Source organism: Rhinolophus sinicus, chromosome 3 (genome assembly GCF_057876585.1).
Source record: "Rhinolophus sinicus isolate RSI-liver-muscle chromosome 3, RSI-T2T, whole genome shotgun sequence".
Lineage (NCBI taxonomy): Eukaryota > Metazoa > Chordata > Mammalia > Chiroptera > Rhinolophidae > Rhinolophus > Rhinolophus sinicus.
Window position 1 is genome coordinate 103,388,768 of NC_142503.1, and position 17,730 is coordinate 103,406,497.

General features: G+C 35.4%; 1 protein-coding gene across 11 annotated transcripts in view; it reads right to left on the reverse strand.

Annotated features, from left to right (window-relative positions):
- The window catches only part of NEO1 (neogenin 1), a 213,162-nt gene that overhangs the window by 94,473 nt on the left and 100,959 nt on the right, over nucleotides 1–17,730 (reverse strand). For all 11 annotated transcript variants that reach the window (XM_074328259.2, XM_074328253.2, XM_074328255.2 and 8 more), the window contains exons 6-7: nucleotides 10,887–11,041; nucleotides 9,304–9,424 (exon numbers count right to left, since the gene is read on the reverse strand). In XM_074328259.2, coding sequence (XP_074184360.2) covers nucleotides 9,304–9,424; nucleotides 10,887–11,041 — 276 coding nt within the window. The remainder of the gene's footprint in view (nucleotides 1–9,303; nucleotides 9,425–10,886; nucleotides 11,042–17,730) is intronic.

A 17,730-nucleotide genomic window follows, 5' to 3' on the forward strand; every position in this document is an offset into this window, starting at 1 on the left:
GTTTTTAAATGAGGTACATGAAGATAAGCACCATGACAACAGATCTTTCCACTTTCAATAATGTAGTCCAGTGTTTCTAGTGCTTAGGGTCTGTCAGATGTCGGCCATGACGAGGCACCAGCAGACGCGAGCTTGCAGTTCTCCAGCTAACAGTTCCTCTGGAGTCAGTCACCAGTGCGCAGCTGCTACTTCCATACTAAGTGTGACTTCTCTTATTCTTCTATTTGTTCTTCATCCTCCTGTCCTTCTGCCTTTTCCCACCTACTGCCACTTTCTGTCATTTAAAAAGTTTTACGTGAAATGGACTTCTATTGACCACAAATAACTTAGAGTCACAAACTATCTATCAGGGCTGAAAAATATGAATAATATAGTTCAGTGTTCAGCCAACTTTTACTGTGAAGGGCCAGAGTAAATATTGCAGGCTTTGCGAGTCATCTGGTCTCTATCTAAACTACTCCCCTCTGTCACTGTCGTGTGGAAACAACTACAGACTGGGACAATCTGTAAATAAATGTATGTGGCTGTGTTGCAATAAAACTTTATTTACAAAAACAGAAGGTTGCTTGGATTTGATTTGGCCTGTGGGCCACTATTTGTCAACCTTAATTAATCTTTCCCATCCTCCTTTGAATATGCCTGCATCAGTGTTTCCCAAATTGCACCCTGTGAGATATTACTGGGTCTACTCAAAAAAGAAAAAGAAAAAAAGCTCCAAGGTCACACAGATTTGGGAAATGCTATCCATACACGTTCCATTTTCCTCTTGAAGATTCACAATGTAAAGGGAAAGAGGCTCCAAGTGGGCCAGTTCCCACTGTTCCTCCTTCAGGCTGCTCAACCCAGGCCTTGCCCTACCCATCAGGAGACAACAGTGAGACCTACCAGCATGTGCTCTATTTACTTCCTGCAACACAACCCAGCCCTTTTGTGAAGGGAACTATTTGTAAGGCTTAACTTCTAACTATGATGTTTTGGGCAGAACTCCTCAAAATGATGCGTTCGGTGTCTTTTCTAAACTTAGCACTGACTAAAATGTGGCTTTAGTATTAAGTTAAAAAAGAAAAACCTTTATGGATTATAAAGGTAATATGTGCTAATTTTAAAAGATTGAGAAAATATCACCTTGGTTACCCAAAGATAACCACTGTTAACATTTTGGTATAGGTATACTGCCTAAATGTATACGTACAATTTCAAAAACTAAATTCAGATTATTTGGTATATATAGTTTTGTACTTTACTTTTCTACTTGACATTACATCCTGAGATTTTCCTGACATCATTAAAGTGTTCAAAGACATGGTTTTTAATGGCCAAATAAGTTTTCCATAACAAGGCTGTACTATAATTATTTTAAGTCCTTCCTCTATTTTGAGATATGTAAGTCATTTCCTATTCTTTCTTTATCTCTATCTCTTTGTTTTTTAATTACTAATGCTGATATTAATAGTCTTTGTCCAAATTCCTGATTCCTTCCTTATGAAAAAACATCCTAAAAGAATTAATGGGTTGAGTCAGTGATTTTTAATATATAATTGTCAGAATAAATTTAGTAAATGATGTAACGATTTACATTTTCACTAAGAGTGAAAGACACAAACCTAATCACACCCTAACCAGTCATTATAAGGTAATATTTAATAAAATATATAAAACCTTTATTATTAGGCAAAAAAACCACATCAATTGATCTGATTTTATATCTTTGTAAAGTAGAACATCTGTCATGTTTAGAAATTATCTTTACCTTTGCTCTATTGTGAATTGTATGTTTATGGTAGTTATTTTGTTATATTCATTTGTGTGCATTCTTATAGACAGAATATTAAATTTTTGTAATTCTTGAGATATTCTTCCCTAGCTTGTCTTCTCTTTAATTTAGTTAAGGTATTTCTCATACTTTATATGCAGAAGATTTAAATTTTTATACCCTAAAATACCAAAATTGTCATCTATATTCTCTTTTACTTCTTTTGAGTGTAAAAGCAAATGGTGAGACTCTTCTATAATTTTTCAATCTTTTTATGGATACAATTTAAATTTTAACTCTATTTTACATAATTTAATGCTTTCCAACTCACCAACTAATTCTTCATGTACCACGTGATAATGCATGATCCTTTTAAACCACACTGATTTGTGATTTCACTTTTTCATACATTCAAAAATTGTGAAGTGCTATTTTTGCTATATAAGCTTTTCCCCCTTATATAGCAAAAGAAGATGGCTTCTTTCAGGCCATCATATTTTTTAAGTGACGTGCAATGGACTGAGATTAAAAAGAAGATTTAAAAAAATCTGATAGAACTGGTCCTATCAGAAATAATTTAAATAATTAGAATTGGTAAGCAGAAAAAAATAGTAAGGGAATAAATGCTATCTTAAAGTAGATAAAGTAAGACATTGAGGTGTAAGTTCACAGAAAACAGTGGTGGTTTAAGGCAGAAACAAGAAAGCATTTTCTGACCATTAAGAAAAAAACACACGGCAAAAATTTATCAAAAGATTATAGTGACGGTATAGTGATGGAAATCTTCAAGAGGATATTCAGGGACAATCTTTAGATGAATGAGACATTCCTCTGAAGGCAGAGAAATGAGGCTAGATAACATATAGTCCCTTATAATGCCATTTGCTGGAGAAAGCTAAGGAGTTTCGGTTTTCAGGAGTGTGCAAGACTGCTACATGACAACTGAGGACACAGTATTTTCTACACACAAGAAAAGAACACTTTGGTTCTTGATTTATAGCAAGAGAAGAGTTTGGTTAAAAATCTTGAAATCTATCAAACCCAAACCGTATCTTCTTCCTCAACCTCTTTCCTGACCTCCTGACATGAACTGCCCTCTGATTCTTAACATTTTTATCTGGTTTCCTATTATAACCCAAACTCATCATGTCTTAAACTGATGTTTTAGCTCCCTAAACAAACTAGTTCTTCCCTTTCAAATTTATTGGAAAGTTCCTAATATTCCTTATATCCTAATACTGTTGGTTCTAATATTCCCTTATATTCTCATAAAGTATATAAGGTTTTTAATGACGTTCCTTTTCCCTTTCATTTCTGATATTGGAAATTTACGTTTTTCTCTGTTTTTATCAGTCTGGTTAAACGTATTCCAATTTAATCGATTATTTTCCAAGAACCAACTCTTGCTTTCACTTACTCTGCTTTCCATTTCATTTATTTCTGCTCATTTCCTTCTTCTGAATGGTTTAGATTTAATTTGCTCTTTTTAATCTAGTTTTTAAAACCTTCCCTCAAAACACTATTTTATCTGTGTTCTACAAATTTTGATAAGTTGTATTTTCATTTTCATTCAGTTCAAAATAATTTTAATTTCCTGTGTGACTTGTTCTTTGACAGCTGGGTTATTTAGAAAGGAGTTTAATTCCCAAATATTTGAGGATTGTCCAGGTATCTGTTATTGATTTCAAGTTTAATGCCACTGATGCCAAAGAATATATTTTGGATGACTTTAAATCCTCTTAAATGTATTGAGACTTGTTCTACAGCCCTGAATCATTCACATTTAATGTAATTACTGATATGGATACATTTAAATCTACCATGTTGCTAGTTTTTCATTTGTCCATTTATTCTTTGTTCCTTTTTTATCCTCTCTCCTTCTTTTAGATTGAATAGTTTTTAAGATATTGTATTTCCATTATTCATATCTTATGACATTAGTCATATCTCTCTTTCCATTTTTTAGCGGTTTACCTAAGGTTTTATAATATGCATCTTTAACTTATCGTAGTCTACTTCAAGTAATATCACAACTTGATATGTAATATAAGAATCTTACAATAGTTTAGTTTCAATTATACTGAACTTTGTTCTGTTTTTATTATACATTTTAATGCTATATATTACAACTGTTTTTTCTTTAGGCCAGAGGTCAGCAAACTAGGACCTGCCATCTCTTTTTGTAAATACTGGAACCATCAAGATTGTTTGCTTTATATGACTGATTTCATGCTACATACCAGGGCAGACAGAATTGGGTAGTTGTGACAGAGACTGTACGGTCCACAAAGCCTAAAATATTTAGTATCTAGCCCTTTACAGAAAAAGTCTGTGGGCCCTTGTTCACACAGTCAATTATCTCTTCAAGTGATTAAGAAAAACAGAATTTTTTCTAGAAGAATATTTACTTTTTTGTTTTTAAACCACTCTGGCCTGCTTCCTTTACGATCCCCCAAGTTTCTGTCAGGTAGCATACTACTGCTGCCTGAAGAACTTCCTTTAACATTTCTTGTAACACAGGTCTGTTGACAATTTTTCTCAGCTTTTGTTCGGAAAGGTCTTTATTCCACTTTCATCTTTGAAAGGTATTTTTGCTGGATATATAATTTAAGTAGACTCCCCCCCCCCTTGGGATTTTAAAGGTGTTGTTCCATTGCCTTCCTGCTTGCATCATTTCTTGCAAAAAGTCTGCTGTAATTTTTTATTTTTGTTCCTCTGGTTTTCAGTAGTTTAACTATGATGTGCGCATGGCTGTTTACTACTACTACTACTACTACTATTACTGCTGCTGCTGCTGCTACTACAACTCCTACTGCTTTTAGCTTACTTGGAGAGTCTGAGCTTCTTCTTGGATCTGTGATATCATCTCATGCATTGTTTTATTTAAAATTTTTGGCCATTATCCATAAAATTTCATTCATTTTCTTAATGTTAAAATTTTGGCCATTATCTAGTTAAATATTTCTTTTATTCTGTTCTTCTCTTTTCCTTGTGACACTCCACTTTACTTATGTTACACCATCTGATACAATCCCATCTTAGATGCTCCATTCTTCCCCTCTCTTTTCTTTCCGTTTAAATAATTTGCACTGAACTATCTTCAAGTTGATTGACTATTTCCTCAGTTGTGTTCAGTCTACTGATCAGCCTGAAAGAATGCTTCATCTCTGATATCATGATTTTAATTTTTTTTTAGTTTCCTTCCTCTGGTTGTGGAACCCTTTCACCTTACGGACAAATGCAAGTATTTTCTATCTCTTTATGGTTTCCATCTTTCTGCCAAAATTCCTCATGCATCAGTTCATTCCAGTTATCTACCTTTTCCACTAAATCTTTTAACATAGTACTGATAATAGTTAGTTTAAAGCCCCTGTATGATAGTTCCAATATCTGGATCTGCTGAATTGGTTGTACTGATTGTTTCATCTCTCAACAATGGGCTGGTTTTCGCTTTTTTCTGTTTATATCCAATAGTTCTTGATTGAATGCTCAGAGCATGGTGCACAGTACAAAGAGACTGAAATAATGATTATTTACACTTGGAAACTGGCATGACTATTCTTCTGTCAAGTGTGGAGGAGGTTAGTCAGTGCAGACAGGACCTGAACGTGGTATGGGTCTCACTGTTGTCAGTTACCTGCAGCACACCACAGGTTTCACATTCTTCTACTGGGAGACTACCACTGTCTTGCCCTTCATGTGAGAGGTGAGGAGCTGAGACCCGGTCTCAATTTTCCTGTTTTCCTCTCAGCTGCCAGCCATTCCTGCCTACATCTTCTAGAGAGGGGTCATTCTCCATGTCCTTGACCTTCCCCAGCAGCAGAAAGTTTTTGTCACTTGGTGGTAACTTACGGTTGAGGCAGGTGGAGTTCTCAGTTGTCTGGGTCCAGTGTCAGTATTAGGGAGGCCCCATGCTCTCCTTCCTATGGCAGCTCCAATCTACTTTGTATTTGGATTGGTCTTGAGTGGTACTTTCCTATTCTTCCTCCAGTAGTAAAACACCTTCCTAGGTACCAGTGTAGGATTCTGGGGCCCAAAACAGTTTTCTGCTCCTATTTCAGAGGTAAAAGGTCTTTCCTCCTACCTTTCCCCCAAAAGCAATGGGTCTTGGCCTGTGTCCTGGGAACCAGAGGGTTCCTTCCCCCAGAAGCAGAGGGGTTTTGCTTCTAATCTCCCTCTAGAAATGTGAAATAAGGTTTTATGCCCATTCCCCACTGATTTGAGGCTTACAGGATTCTGAGTAAATGGATGGGGCTTTGCACCTATCTCCCAGCAGTCACAGGTCATCACCTCCTTCACCTCCACATCAAGAAGATGACTTTTCTCGAGTCTCTGCCTTGCCCCCCAATTTCAGTAGTGCATATCCCATGGAGCCCCAGGGAAAAGTATTCGCAAGCAAGTGTGAATGCCCCTTTTATCAGAATCTTCCAGATATTTCAAACTGGTCCATACTTAATCTTTAACAATCAGTTAAAATTGCAGCTGATTTCTTCTTACCCACTTTTAAGGCAGCTATCTGTGTCTCCTGCTCTGTCCAAGGTGAAACAACATGGCCCGTTCTTTTGGGGAATAGGGTTGTCTAATTCTTTGGAATTTAGGTTACTTGGTTGGTTTGCAAGCTCAGGTCTTTGATGGACTAAGAGAAATTTTGATTTTGTAATCATTCACCTTTTTATTGTAGGTGAGGGTGAGAGGTTTGCGCATACCCTTTGCATATGGGTAGAAGTCCCCTCCCACTTTGATTCACTTCCCTTGTCTACTTTTGTAAAGACACCACCATTCTTACCGTCACCCAGATAAAACCTTGGAAGTATCTCTGACTTCTCTACAACAGTTTAATATCCAATCAGTTGATAAAGTCTGGATTAGATAAATCACTAACATTTTTTTATTAAGATACTTTCTTTCTATTTCTCTAGTATAAGTGCTTATTTCACAATGGTCTCTTAAAACAGAATTTCTTCAATCAGCCTCTTGCACTCTGCCTTCTTCTAATTAAACCTGACTTTATCATCCGACTGTCTTATTACAGCATTGCTTTGACTATTTATAATCCAGGCCATGATCAAGCTGATCCTATTCTGCCTTTATGGGCCACCGTCCTACAGGAACAGGCACTCTATTCTATTTCCATTCTGACCCAGGTCTTTTAACATCTGGAAAGCTATCATTCGAGGATTATTACAAAGGGGACACTTTCTATGAAAAAATCTTCCCTAATCACACAAACAGAATTCCTCTCTTCTGAACTGTATGGAGCTTTATTTGTATTATAAAAATAACACCTATTATAGATTGGCATTGTACACATCTCTTATATCCCTTACAATAGTGTAAACTCAGAAAGGCAGAGATCAGATCTTATAAGTTGTTATATTTTCTCTTTTAGCTTTTCCACATAAATAGCAAAAGGAATAACATGACACTTACTTTCCTTCCTATAATCCATCCCTGACAAAGTCACTAAAAAATTTCGCTAGCCCACAAAACATTGTCAGTTTTTGAAATGCTGTCTCAAGAAGGGAAAAACACACACACTACAAGTATAGTTATTATACCATCCAAGCATTTTCAGAGGATAGCCCAATTAGGATTAGTTTAGGGACCTTCTAGCATAGCCAACCATTTATACTGTTAGAGTCAAACCTATAACAGCAATCCCAAACACAAATATACTGAAATCCCTTTATTTATCTCCATGTAAATGACCCTCAGAGAGCCACGAAATTTACTAAGGAAAATCACTGCCACTAATAAAAAGAAATAAGCCTATCTACATCACTACTCTGTTAGTGCCTTATTTGGTCATCATACTCAGGCATTTTGCCAAGATGGGAAAGTGACATGCTTCTACTAAATCATTTCCAATGAATGGGGAAAGGTGTAATCACAGATAAACAGGAAGAAAAAGAGTAGTTCTAATATTTTATGCCTTTTTATAAGAGTACTCGCAAATACATTTTTAAGAAACAGCATATAAAAACCTGACATCCTATTTCAGTGAAAAGGCAGAGTGGGTGCCATCTGTGCCAATTAGCTTCCTTGGCTAGGCGGCATGGCTGGGACCACACTAGAACTTCAGCTTATCTGACACCCGATCAGATGTCTAAAGTGGCATATTTTTCATGCATTAAGAAATGTACAAAATGAAAAATGCTTTCCTTGGTAAAATAAATAATACACCCAAGAGATATCCTTATCAACTTAACACAGACCTGCTGTCCAATAATTCAGCTAGTCATTTAGTATGAGAAAATCATATGAAGAGATTCAGCACAGCATTGTTCATTTTGGTAAAAAACAGTACACAATTTAAATGTTAACCAATAGCGAATCATTTCTATAAAGCAAAGTGCATATATACTAATCAGCAATGACAAATGTTGAGCAGATCTGTACTTACTGACATGGAAAGACGCCCACAGCATGTTGTCACAAGAAAACAGGTTATAAGACCACAGACACATCTGTGCGAGCTCATATGCAGCACTGCTCAGTGGCAGGGTTTGGAGCACGTGCCAGTTAGCAGTAATTGCCTCTCAGCTGCAATCTGTACCTTACTGCCTGCTCTGCAACGCTGAAGCTGGGCCCTTTATATGTTTCTCCTTTGCCAGCTCCATGTGTGTTAAACTTTCAGAGCAGAGGGTGCTGGAGGGCAGCCTTCTCCAACACCCTGACCCCCACGTGCTTCTGGGGCACAATGCCTTCAGTGACACACCTCCTAGTGAACAGCTTTCCCAGGAGCACCAGACAGCGGGTTTTGAGCAAGTGTGGGCAGCACAGCAGCTTCACTGTCATCCAGTAAGCCATGGCCACATCCTCTCCAAACTGGTCTGGATCTCAGCCCTGAAGGGCGCCATTTTCCTGAACTCTTCCTCAGGCGTGGGGGTTGTGGCTGCTCCTTCTATCTGCTAGTCTTACATTTGTTAGAGTTCTCTTTACTTCTTGCTAGGCAACCCCTTGCTATTCCAATTCCCTATTATAGTTAATAATTTCTTTATATTAAAGAATATTTAATTCTTTAGGTTTTGCTGCAATTACTGTGTGGTTTCCCCAGAATTGATCATACAGGGTGTCCCCTCCCCCTTTTACTTTTCAATGTTGTCTGAATTTACAATAAGCATGGTTGTGTGTGTGTGTGTGTGTGTGTGTGTCAGAAAAGATAAGTTAATTGTATTTTGAAAAAAATTGAAGAAAAATTCAATGGAAAATAAACATTACTTTAAAGTTTTTCTATTTTAATAGTGCAGAAATAAATTTGTGAAATTAAAATGATAGAAATCTGAAGAACATTTATTTGTGTAACACTGTAACTGTTCAGTTTTTCTTAATACCAATTTCTTTTCAACATCATCCAAAGTTGTGTTTCTAGGTCATTTGAAACAATAGAAATAATTTAGACTGCTATATTTTTCTCTTAGTTATGCTCTATTGCCTCTTACAAACACGTTATTAATCAAGAGGTATCCTGTGGTGACAGGTTCTGTGATAGGTACTCGCTCCTCAAACACACAGTCAGCTTCTTTCATCTTACTATTGCAGCCCCTTACCATGTTCAAGGATTATCAGTTGGGCTCCAGCTTGTGCATTTCCAACATCATTCTCGGCAATGCATTGATAGAACCCTTCATCTGATTTCACCAGACCCAAAACTTGAAGATTATGTTCCTTCTGAGGAAGAAAAAGATAAATAAAATTTTATGATTCAACTGATGAACAATAGTTCAAAATCTCAAGGATGTGCTCTTTCTGGGGAGGAAAAGCAAGTAAAATTGTATAATTCAGTTACTGAAAATTATCTGCTTATGCACCTTTTGACTCAATTGTATTGACAAGGCACTGACTTCACTGACTAGAACAGGAAATACCATCATTAATAATAGGAACTTAATACTCATGGAAGGTCATACCCACAACATTTGCAAACTTACACTTTTTCTTGGAAAAGTATGCGGCATGCAATACCATGTTATCCTAATGAAAGTCTGAATTTATGAATTCAAGGCATTTTTAAAGATCTTCTCTAATATCAATAGTTTTAATAGATTAGAATACAGTAAGTTAAATGAGGTCGCATATATACGAGCTTTCCTTAAACTATCAAATACAATATAAAAGTCAACTATTGTCATTGCTATAGTAATAATATGATTTTAACATTCTTAAAAATAGTATAAAAATGATAAAAGAGTAAAAATGCTAATTTAACCATAACACATTGCTTTTTAATTAAGACAAAATACTTGTGAATTACTTTTTGTAACATATGAGATTATCATTTCAAAACTAGAAAATGTATTTCTACTAAGAATTACTTCTATAAGAAATCTGTAACGAGAATAAGTTTTTAACAACCATAATTACTTTTGATTATTTCTATGAATGTCATGTATGCATGTACTAAATGTCATGTATCTTAAGATTTGTCATTAATCCTTGTTACCAAAGGCCAGATAATTATATTACTAGGCTATTAGATAATGATAATAATAATGGATAATATTTTAAAAGTATTTACTATACATAAAGTAAAAAGCAGTAAGGGCTGAATATTCTTAAATACATTTAATACTAAGGTTTACTTTTACATTTACTTTTTAAAAGAAACTTCGTATCTATTGTCACAATAATTGTCCAACATTGGGTCATACTTATTTTGAAGGGTCTGAGCATCAGCATATGAAGGACAGATTTCTCCTTCTTGAATAGAGCTATGAAGACAATTGGTGCGTGTGCGTGTACACATATGTATGTACGTACGGATACATATACACACACACACACACACACACACACACACAATATAATCATTATCCAGGAAATGGTGGCAGCTGGTTTAAGAGTGCTAGTATGTTTAAGTGGGAATACTAGACCTAGTTTTAATACTAGGTCAGGAGAGCTGGTCTTTAGGGCTGGTTCAACCCGATTTGCGATGTGATCTTATATAAGCTACCAAAATTATTTCTGGGCTCAGCTTTCTCATCAGCCAATGAAGAGATTACATTCTATGTGAATTTTTCTATCTTTGTCTACAGTACATAAAATGGTGTATGTAAGATAACAGATCTCTGGGTAAATACATTTAAAGACATTTCAAGGCTTCACACTAGCCTTCTTCAAAAAAAATACTTACTACAATCTTAAAGTAATCACTTGGAATAACCATGTCCCCATTCTTGACCCACTTCACAGTTGGCGTTGGTTTCCCAGTCACTTCACATTCAAACACAATATCCATAGATTCATGAGCATATATATTTGTAGGCTGCTTCAGGAATTCAGGTTGGGCTTTAAAATAAAAAGGAAATTAAGATATTAATGAAAATAAAAATAGCTAGCTGTTTGTATCTCAGGCAATTTTTTAAACCACAGAATTCATAGGTTGTTTATTATTTGAGGCTTTCATGTATTTTTTTTAAAAAGCATATAACAAATACATAAAATATGTGTAGAAACACGGTAAAAATTAATGTCCTGGCATAATTAACTAGAAGAATAATAAAGATAATTTCTGAATTTCCTTGTTGAGAAATATTTACCAAGTTGACTATATTGAAGAAATTGATAATATGAATGACTATGTCTAATTTTAGAATGAATGTCTAAAAATGAATATTAAAGGCTACTGCTCTAAGATTTATATCATTTTGGAACAGCCATAATTAAAATTCAAAAAGAGTTGAGAAGACTGACATTACCTTCTCTTTCAGTCAACTTGATGAGTAACCAAAAAAAAAAAAAAAGGAATACAAATGTGACAAGTAGAGGACTTAAAATAGTTCACTCACACAACACACTCCCATTAGTGACCTCCCTCATTACGTGAAATGATTTTGAAGAGTGGGAGGAAGAGTGATAGGATCTTTGGGGAAAAGTTAAGTGTATTTGAAAAAGCCTGAAAATTCCAGTGACTCCCTTTTGCCTTGCCCCAAAGTTGTAAGTCACTGACTTCTGAATAACAGATTCATTAAGATTTTGAATGAGAAGGTAAACGGAGATCAGCTGGTCCAACTTCCCACCTAATGCTGTAATACCCTACACAGCATCCCTGACACCTTAGGGGTCTCGCTGATCCCTACTTGAAAGTTTCAAAGGACAAGAAGCTCCCTACATCACAAAGCAGCAAGCTCCACTGTATGCTAGTTTCTAGTCAAAAAACAACAGTGACGACAAGAACAGCAGCTTTTTAAAAAAACAAACAGTTGAGCTAATGTGTGCTCAGCCTGTGCGAAGTGATTGGGATTGTGCTGAATTTGTGGCAAACTGACATCTTAACAATACCGAGTCTTCTTTTCCATAAACACTGTTTATCTCTCCATTTCTTTAGATCTTTGGTTTTTCTCATCAATGTTTTATAGATTTGTTAGGTATATGCCTAATTACTTCAATTTTTTTGGTGCTAGTATAAAGTAATTAAATTTTTTTTTTAGTTTCCAATCGATCACTGCTATAGCGTATGTAGAGGTGAAAACGATTTACGTATATACTTTCTATAGACAATTTTGGAATTATCTACATACATACAACATATGTACAGTTTACTGTAAATAGAGGCAGTTTTATTTCCTTTCAATCTGCTTTCCTCTTTTTTCATTTTCTTGCCTACTGAACTAGCTAGAGTGGGGCAGGTCCTCATAAAAAATCCAAACTAGCTTTATAATTTAGGTAAAAGAATGAGAGTACAGAGAGCGGGCAGAACCCCAGGTGAGCACTAGGAGCCAAGGATGGAAAGAACACCTGAGTTTAAGAAGCAATATACACTCAAAGTGATAGAAGATCAAGAAAACCAGTCTGCACAACTGTAATAGATGAAATCAGGGAGCTCTATAGAGAGTTGGACTATCCTTTCAAACACTGTATTTATTCTTTTGTGAATTATCTGTACACATACTTTGCCATTTTTTCAATTCGAGTGCTCACAATTTTCTTATCTATATATAAGAGCTTTCACATAATGCCAATTAGCAGTTTATCTCAGCTCTAAATCCACTCTTCTTTGTAACGGATATGAACCTTTGCCAGCTGGTACAACATTACTTTGTTAGTAGAGGGCGCTGGCAGGACACTGAAGGCATGGCAAAGATTTCAGGTGGGTGTGCTCTTCTTGCCCCTATGGAGTGGCAGCTAGGAGGCATGTGGGAGACCCACTCTTGCACGTGATTACCCTCTTGCGTTTGTCTGCCGTCTCCCGTAAGTTTCCCCAGCGTACAGTGGCGGCTTTCTGTGCACAGCTCTGACCCACAACATCCCCTAGGACAGCATCCAGCATACCCACCCTCATGGCACCTCATCGGGGACTTCCTGCCCTTCATCAGCCAGGCCCATGGCACCCCAGCAGGCGGCTTTCCACACACCAGCCTAGGCTTGTGGCACCCAGCAGGCGATTTGCTGTGGGCCAGCCTGGCCCACTGCTGTGTCCTCTGGCAGCAATTATGATCTCTCCAAGGTCTGAATACACCGTAACGTTGGGTGGGGGCACCCTCTTTCAAGTTTGTTCCTTTTTTAGATTCTTTCCCTGAGCTCTAAAGTAGTAGCTGATCCGTGCAGTTACTATTTCTGTATTCTTTACAGTCCTATTTTATCTTTTTTAGTAGTTAAAACACCTTTTACTAGTTAATATAATTCTTTGTATTAAATTTCCTTGTTCAAATTCCTGGTGCAATTTATAGCTCCTCACTGGACCCTAATACAGTAAGACATTAATCTTTCTCATACATGCTGTCCATATTTTTTCTCTGTTTTTTATTTTGTCTTTTAAGGCATCTGTTATACCAAAGTTTTAAATTTGTATGTGGTAAAATATATTAGCTCTTTCGTTTTTGGCATCCGTTTTATTATTCTAACACCAAAAGGTTTCCCTGCTCCCCTACAATAAAAATATTCACTAACATTTTCTTCTAGTATGTTTATGAAATAATCTGAACTTCACTAAGTATCCAGCTTTATATTTTTCTAAGTGGCAACTCCAGTAGTCTCAACAGGAGTAATTGATTTGCAATAGTTTTAATATTAAAATCCTATATACTCTTGGGGGGCTTATTTCTGGATACTACTGTATTTTGCCATTTATAATGTGCACTTTTTTGCCCAAATTTGTGAGAGAAAAATAAGGGTGCGCCTTATACATGGGTAGTACTACTTCTGTATCTATATAAATGTTTGTAATTCCTTTATTTATGTTTATCAGCTAAAAGTGTAATTCCAGAAATCAATAACGATATCCGTATGCAAAATAATACCCAGGAATACGATAATCGATTTTGTTGAACTTATGACAAACTGGCAACAACGAAGAGTTCTTGGCCTTCTGTGATGCGTAAATATCATAAATTTGTTACCGGGACATAAAATGTCTTGTACCTTGTATCTGTTCTTGTGTTTTGTGATTATTTGTTACATAAATTTTCTCATACCATAATATGTAAAAAAAAAAAAAAATGCTAAAATTCCTTTACAATACAAAAAATACCAAATGTAAACAAACAAAAATTTGAATTAAAAAATTAAAACAAAAGATTTTTCCCCTGAACATTTGGGCCCAAAAGTGGGTGCACATTATACACGGGAGCCCCTTATACACGGCAAAATATGATTAATCATTTCATTGATCTGTCTATTCCTGGGCCAGAACTGCAAATTTAAGGATTGTAAGTATACACTATTTTAAAATATCTGGCAGAACAAGTACTCGCTTTTAATTCCTTTATTCTCTCAAAATTTTCCTAGCATATTCATTAAGTTGTTGGGGTTTTTTCCCCAGATGAATTTAGACTCATCTTTGGTTAAGTTTCTGTTCTCAAAGAAAACAAAGAAGAACAACCTAGAGTTTTCATTTGAACTGCAGTAAATTTCAGATGCGGGAAAAATGAACATATTTGCAATCCTGAGTGGTGCTATTTAAGATCAGATTATTTATTTGCATATTATTCAATAACAATTTATTATAAAGATGATATAATGACTGAAGTCCAGAGACCTGTAGTTGAGATCTGGTTCTACAACTAGACATTTTGCTGCCCCTGGGTTTCCAATCCATGGGTTTCAGTTTGCTCCTATATGAGATAAGGAACTCAACTCGACTATTTCTAAGCACCTAAGATCTCTAACCAATTGTGATTTTATGATGTTAGTTTATATCTTCAACGTATGATAATTAATACCTAACATTTGCAAGTGCTTTCCACTTTTCATTTAGTTACCACAATAACCCTGTTATTTAGATATTGTTGTATTATTTCCACTTTACAGACAAAGGCATCTAAACACAGACAGGCTAAATAGTGCACCAAGGTCACAAAGCTTATCCAGTGACAGAGCTGGATTCTGAACCTAGGTAGTCTGACTCAAAACTCATAGTCTTTTTTATTTTTTTAACTTCTAATTTTATAGAAAAAATAAACCTCATGTACCTGCCATATAGCTTCAACAATTATCAACTCATGGCCAATACTGTTTCACCTATTCCCCAACCCATCCCATACGCCTCCCCAGACTACTCTGAAAGCAAGCCCCAGGTATTATACAATGTCATACATAAATATTTAAGTAAGTACCTCTACAAAACAAGAACTCCCATTTCTAAACAAAACGATGATACTATCATCAGGTTGGTATCTACAATAATTTCTTAATATCGTCAATTACCCGGTTAGTATTCCTATTTCACTAACTGGCCTATGTTTTAAAAAATGATTGATTGATTTGAATTGTGCAAACAAGAGGCATTCATTCAATGTTATTAATTTGTTTCTGATGCATCTTTTAATCTACAGGTTCCTCCTTTATCTCTTATCTTTGTTTGCATTTTGTTTGTTGCAGAAGCTACTTGTCCTGTGAAGTGTCCTGTGGTTTGTCCCTAGCTGACTGCGATGCCAGGTGGCACTGAACATAACTGTCCTATGCACTGGCAGTTAGATGCAGCAGCTTGACGGGAGTCAGCTTTTTCCCAAGACTACTTCCCAGGCAGAGCCATGTCCTTCCAGCAGGAGGGCTCATATGTGTGACTGTGTCTCTTTTTATGATGTTAATAGTCTTTGGTCATCACTGCCTATGCAAAATGAGTTGCGAAATATAATATTCTTATTCTGTCATTTCTTCTATAAGAAAAACATCCTCTCATCAATTATTTGGTGATCCTTAACTATAGTTCTTACAGAAAGGGCAGGATAAACGCTTGATTCCTTCCCTTTACTTACCAATTTTCAAAAAAATGATCTAGTTCCTCGAAAGGGGAACGTAAGGCATCATTGGATTAAAAGATCATGGATCAAAATCTATTTGGTTTGTTTCAATCCATGGAAGTTACTCTTTTGATTCTCAAATTACCCCAATCTTTGGCCAACAGAAGCGTGAGTTCCCCGAAGTTCCCGACTCCCTTCTGACATGACTCTAGAGATCTTTACTATCTTCTGATCACTGTATTTAGGCCTTAATTGTGGACAAAGCCAGGAATTATGTACTTTTTAAATATAAATTTATCACAATTTCATTCTGGTATTTTTAATTAAATTCGGGACCACAGGTTTCAACTGCATTTTACTAATTTTACACCTGTATCTCTTTTCTCTCACGCCAAAAGTCAGTGTTCTCAATGGCACCAACTTAATTACTCATGCTTTAATCTTATGCACAGGAGTCTCAAAATAACAATGCAAACATTTCCACCAACAATAACAGAAAACAGTTGAAGATTTTTGCAATTATTTTTGTCCTTAAAGTATAATGCACTAGGTATATATGGTACAATTAGTATTTTAAATTTATTTGGGAATAGTTCACTTGCAATTGTAACTTCCTGCGTGGCTATATTACCATCTAGATACACGTTTAGAGTCATACACGTTTAGCTACTTATCCTTTTCAGGAAATACTATGTAAAATTTAAATCTTCAAAAATTAAGTATATTCAAACAAGTGTTCTTCTAACCCAGTTTTCCCCACCCTATTTTTTCCCTTTCCCTAAAGACAGCCATTTAAAAATTTTTTATGGTTTATCTTTTCTTTTTTAAAATGATAAGCAAACACACACAATTTAGATTAAATTATAACATACTAAACAATTTTTTCTACCTTCAAAACCTGCAATTTTAACCACTGTGGCAACCATTGTTTCCGAGTAATTGACATATTCCTTGAGTCTAAAGGACTGAGGCTTCCCCTAAGGCAGAGCATGTAATTCTGGAAAACACAGCAAAATTCTCTTCAAAAAAAAAATCCAATTAATATAATTATAGTATGCATTCTTAGTAAACAGACTTTCAAGGATTATTAGAAAAAAAAACCATCACAAATGGTAAATTCATCAATTACTTTTCCCTTTCTTGAATTATAAAAGAATGCCTTTAAAAGGTTCTCTGGATTTTAACTTCTCTGTTGATAGTATTTACACCAATTACACACAATGTAAGAGCAGATGTTTGTGGATGGAAGTTAAATTGATAACCAGAGAGCAAATGAGTCAATTACCATAAGAAAATAAGTGTTGCAATGGAAGATTATGCATTTCATTACCAAAGAGATAATTAAGCTTCAAATTCTCTTTGACAGCTCCCTATCTCCTCTAATGCCATCATCATTACAAGAATAACTTTAATTGCTAAATGCACAAGTAGAATTAAATACTAAAATATATTGCACTCACAAAATTCTTTTACTGGAAACATCATTTAATTCCATCACTGCTACAATGCTGGAGATTGCCACTCAATTCAAACTGAAAACAATACAGGGCCAGCAACAATGTTTGAAGGTTACTTTATTACCATGTTATTTGGAAGATTATAACAGTTTTCATTTTCATCAGCTCTGAATCGTAGTTTCTATTGTTTGATTTTAAAGGTTTCAACACTGAAATTCTTAAAACGCTCTTAAAGTAGAGAAATAAAATAATTTTGTCCATTTTATGTTAAACTGCACACTTGCTCTTCTTAAGCTTTTCAATAATTTATAAAATTACATGTAAGTCCTTAAAAAAAAAA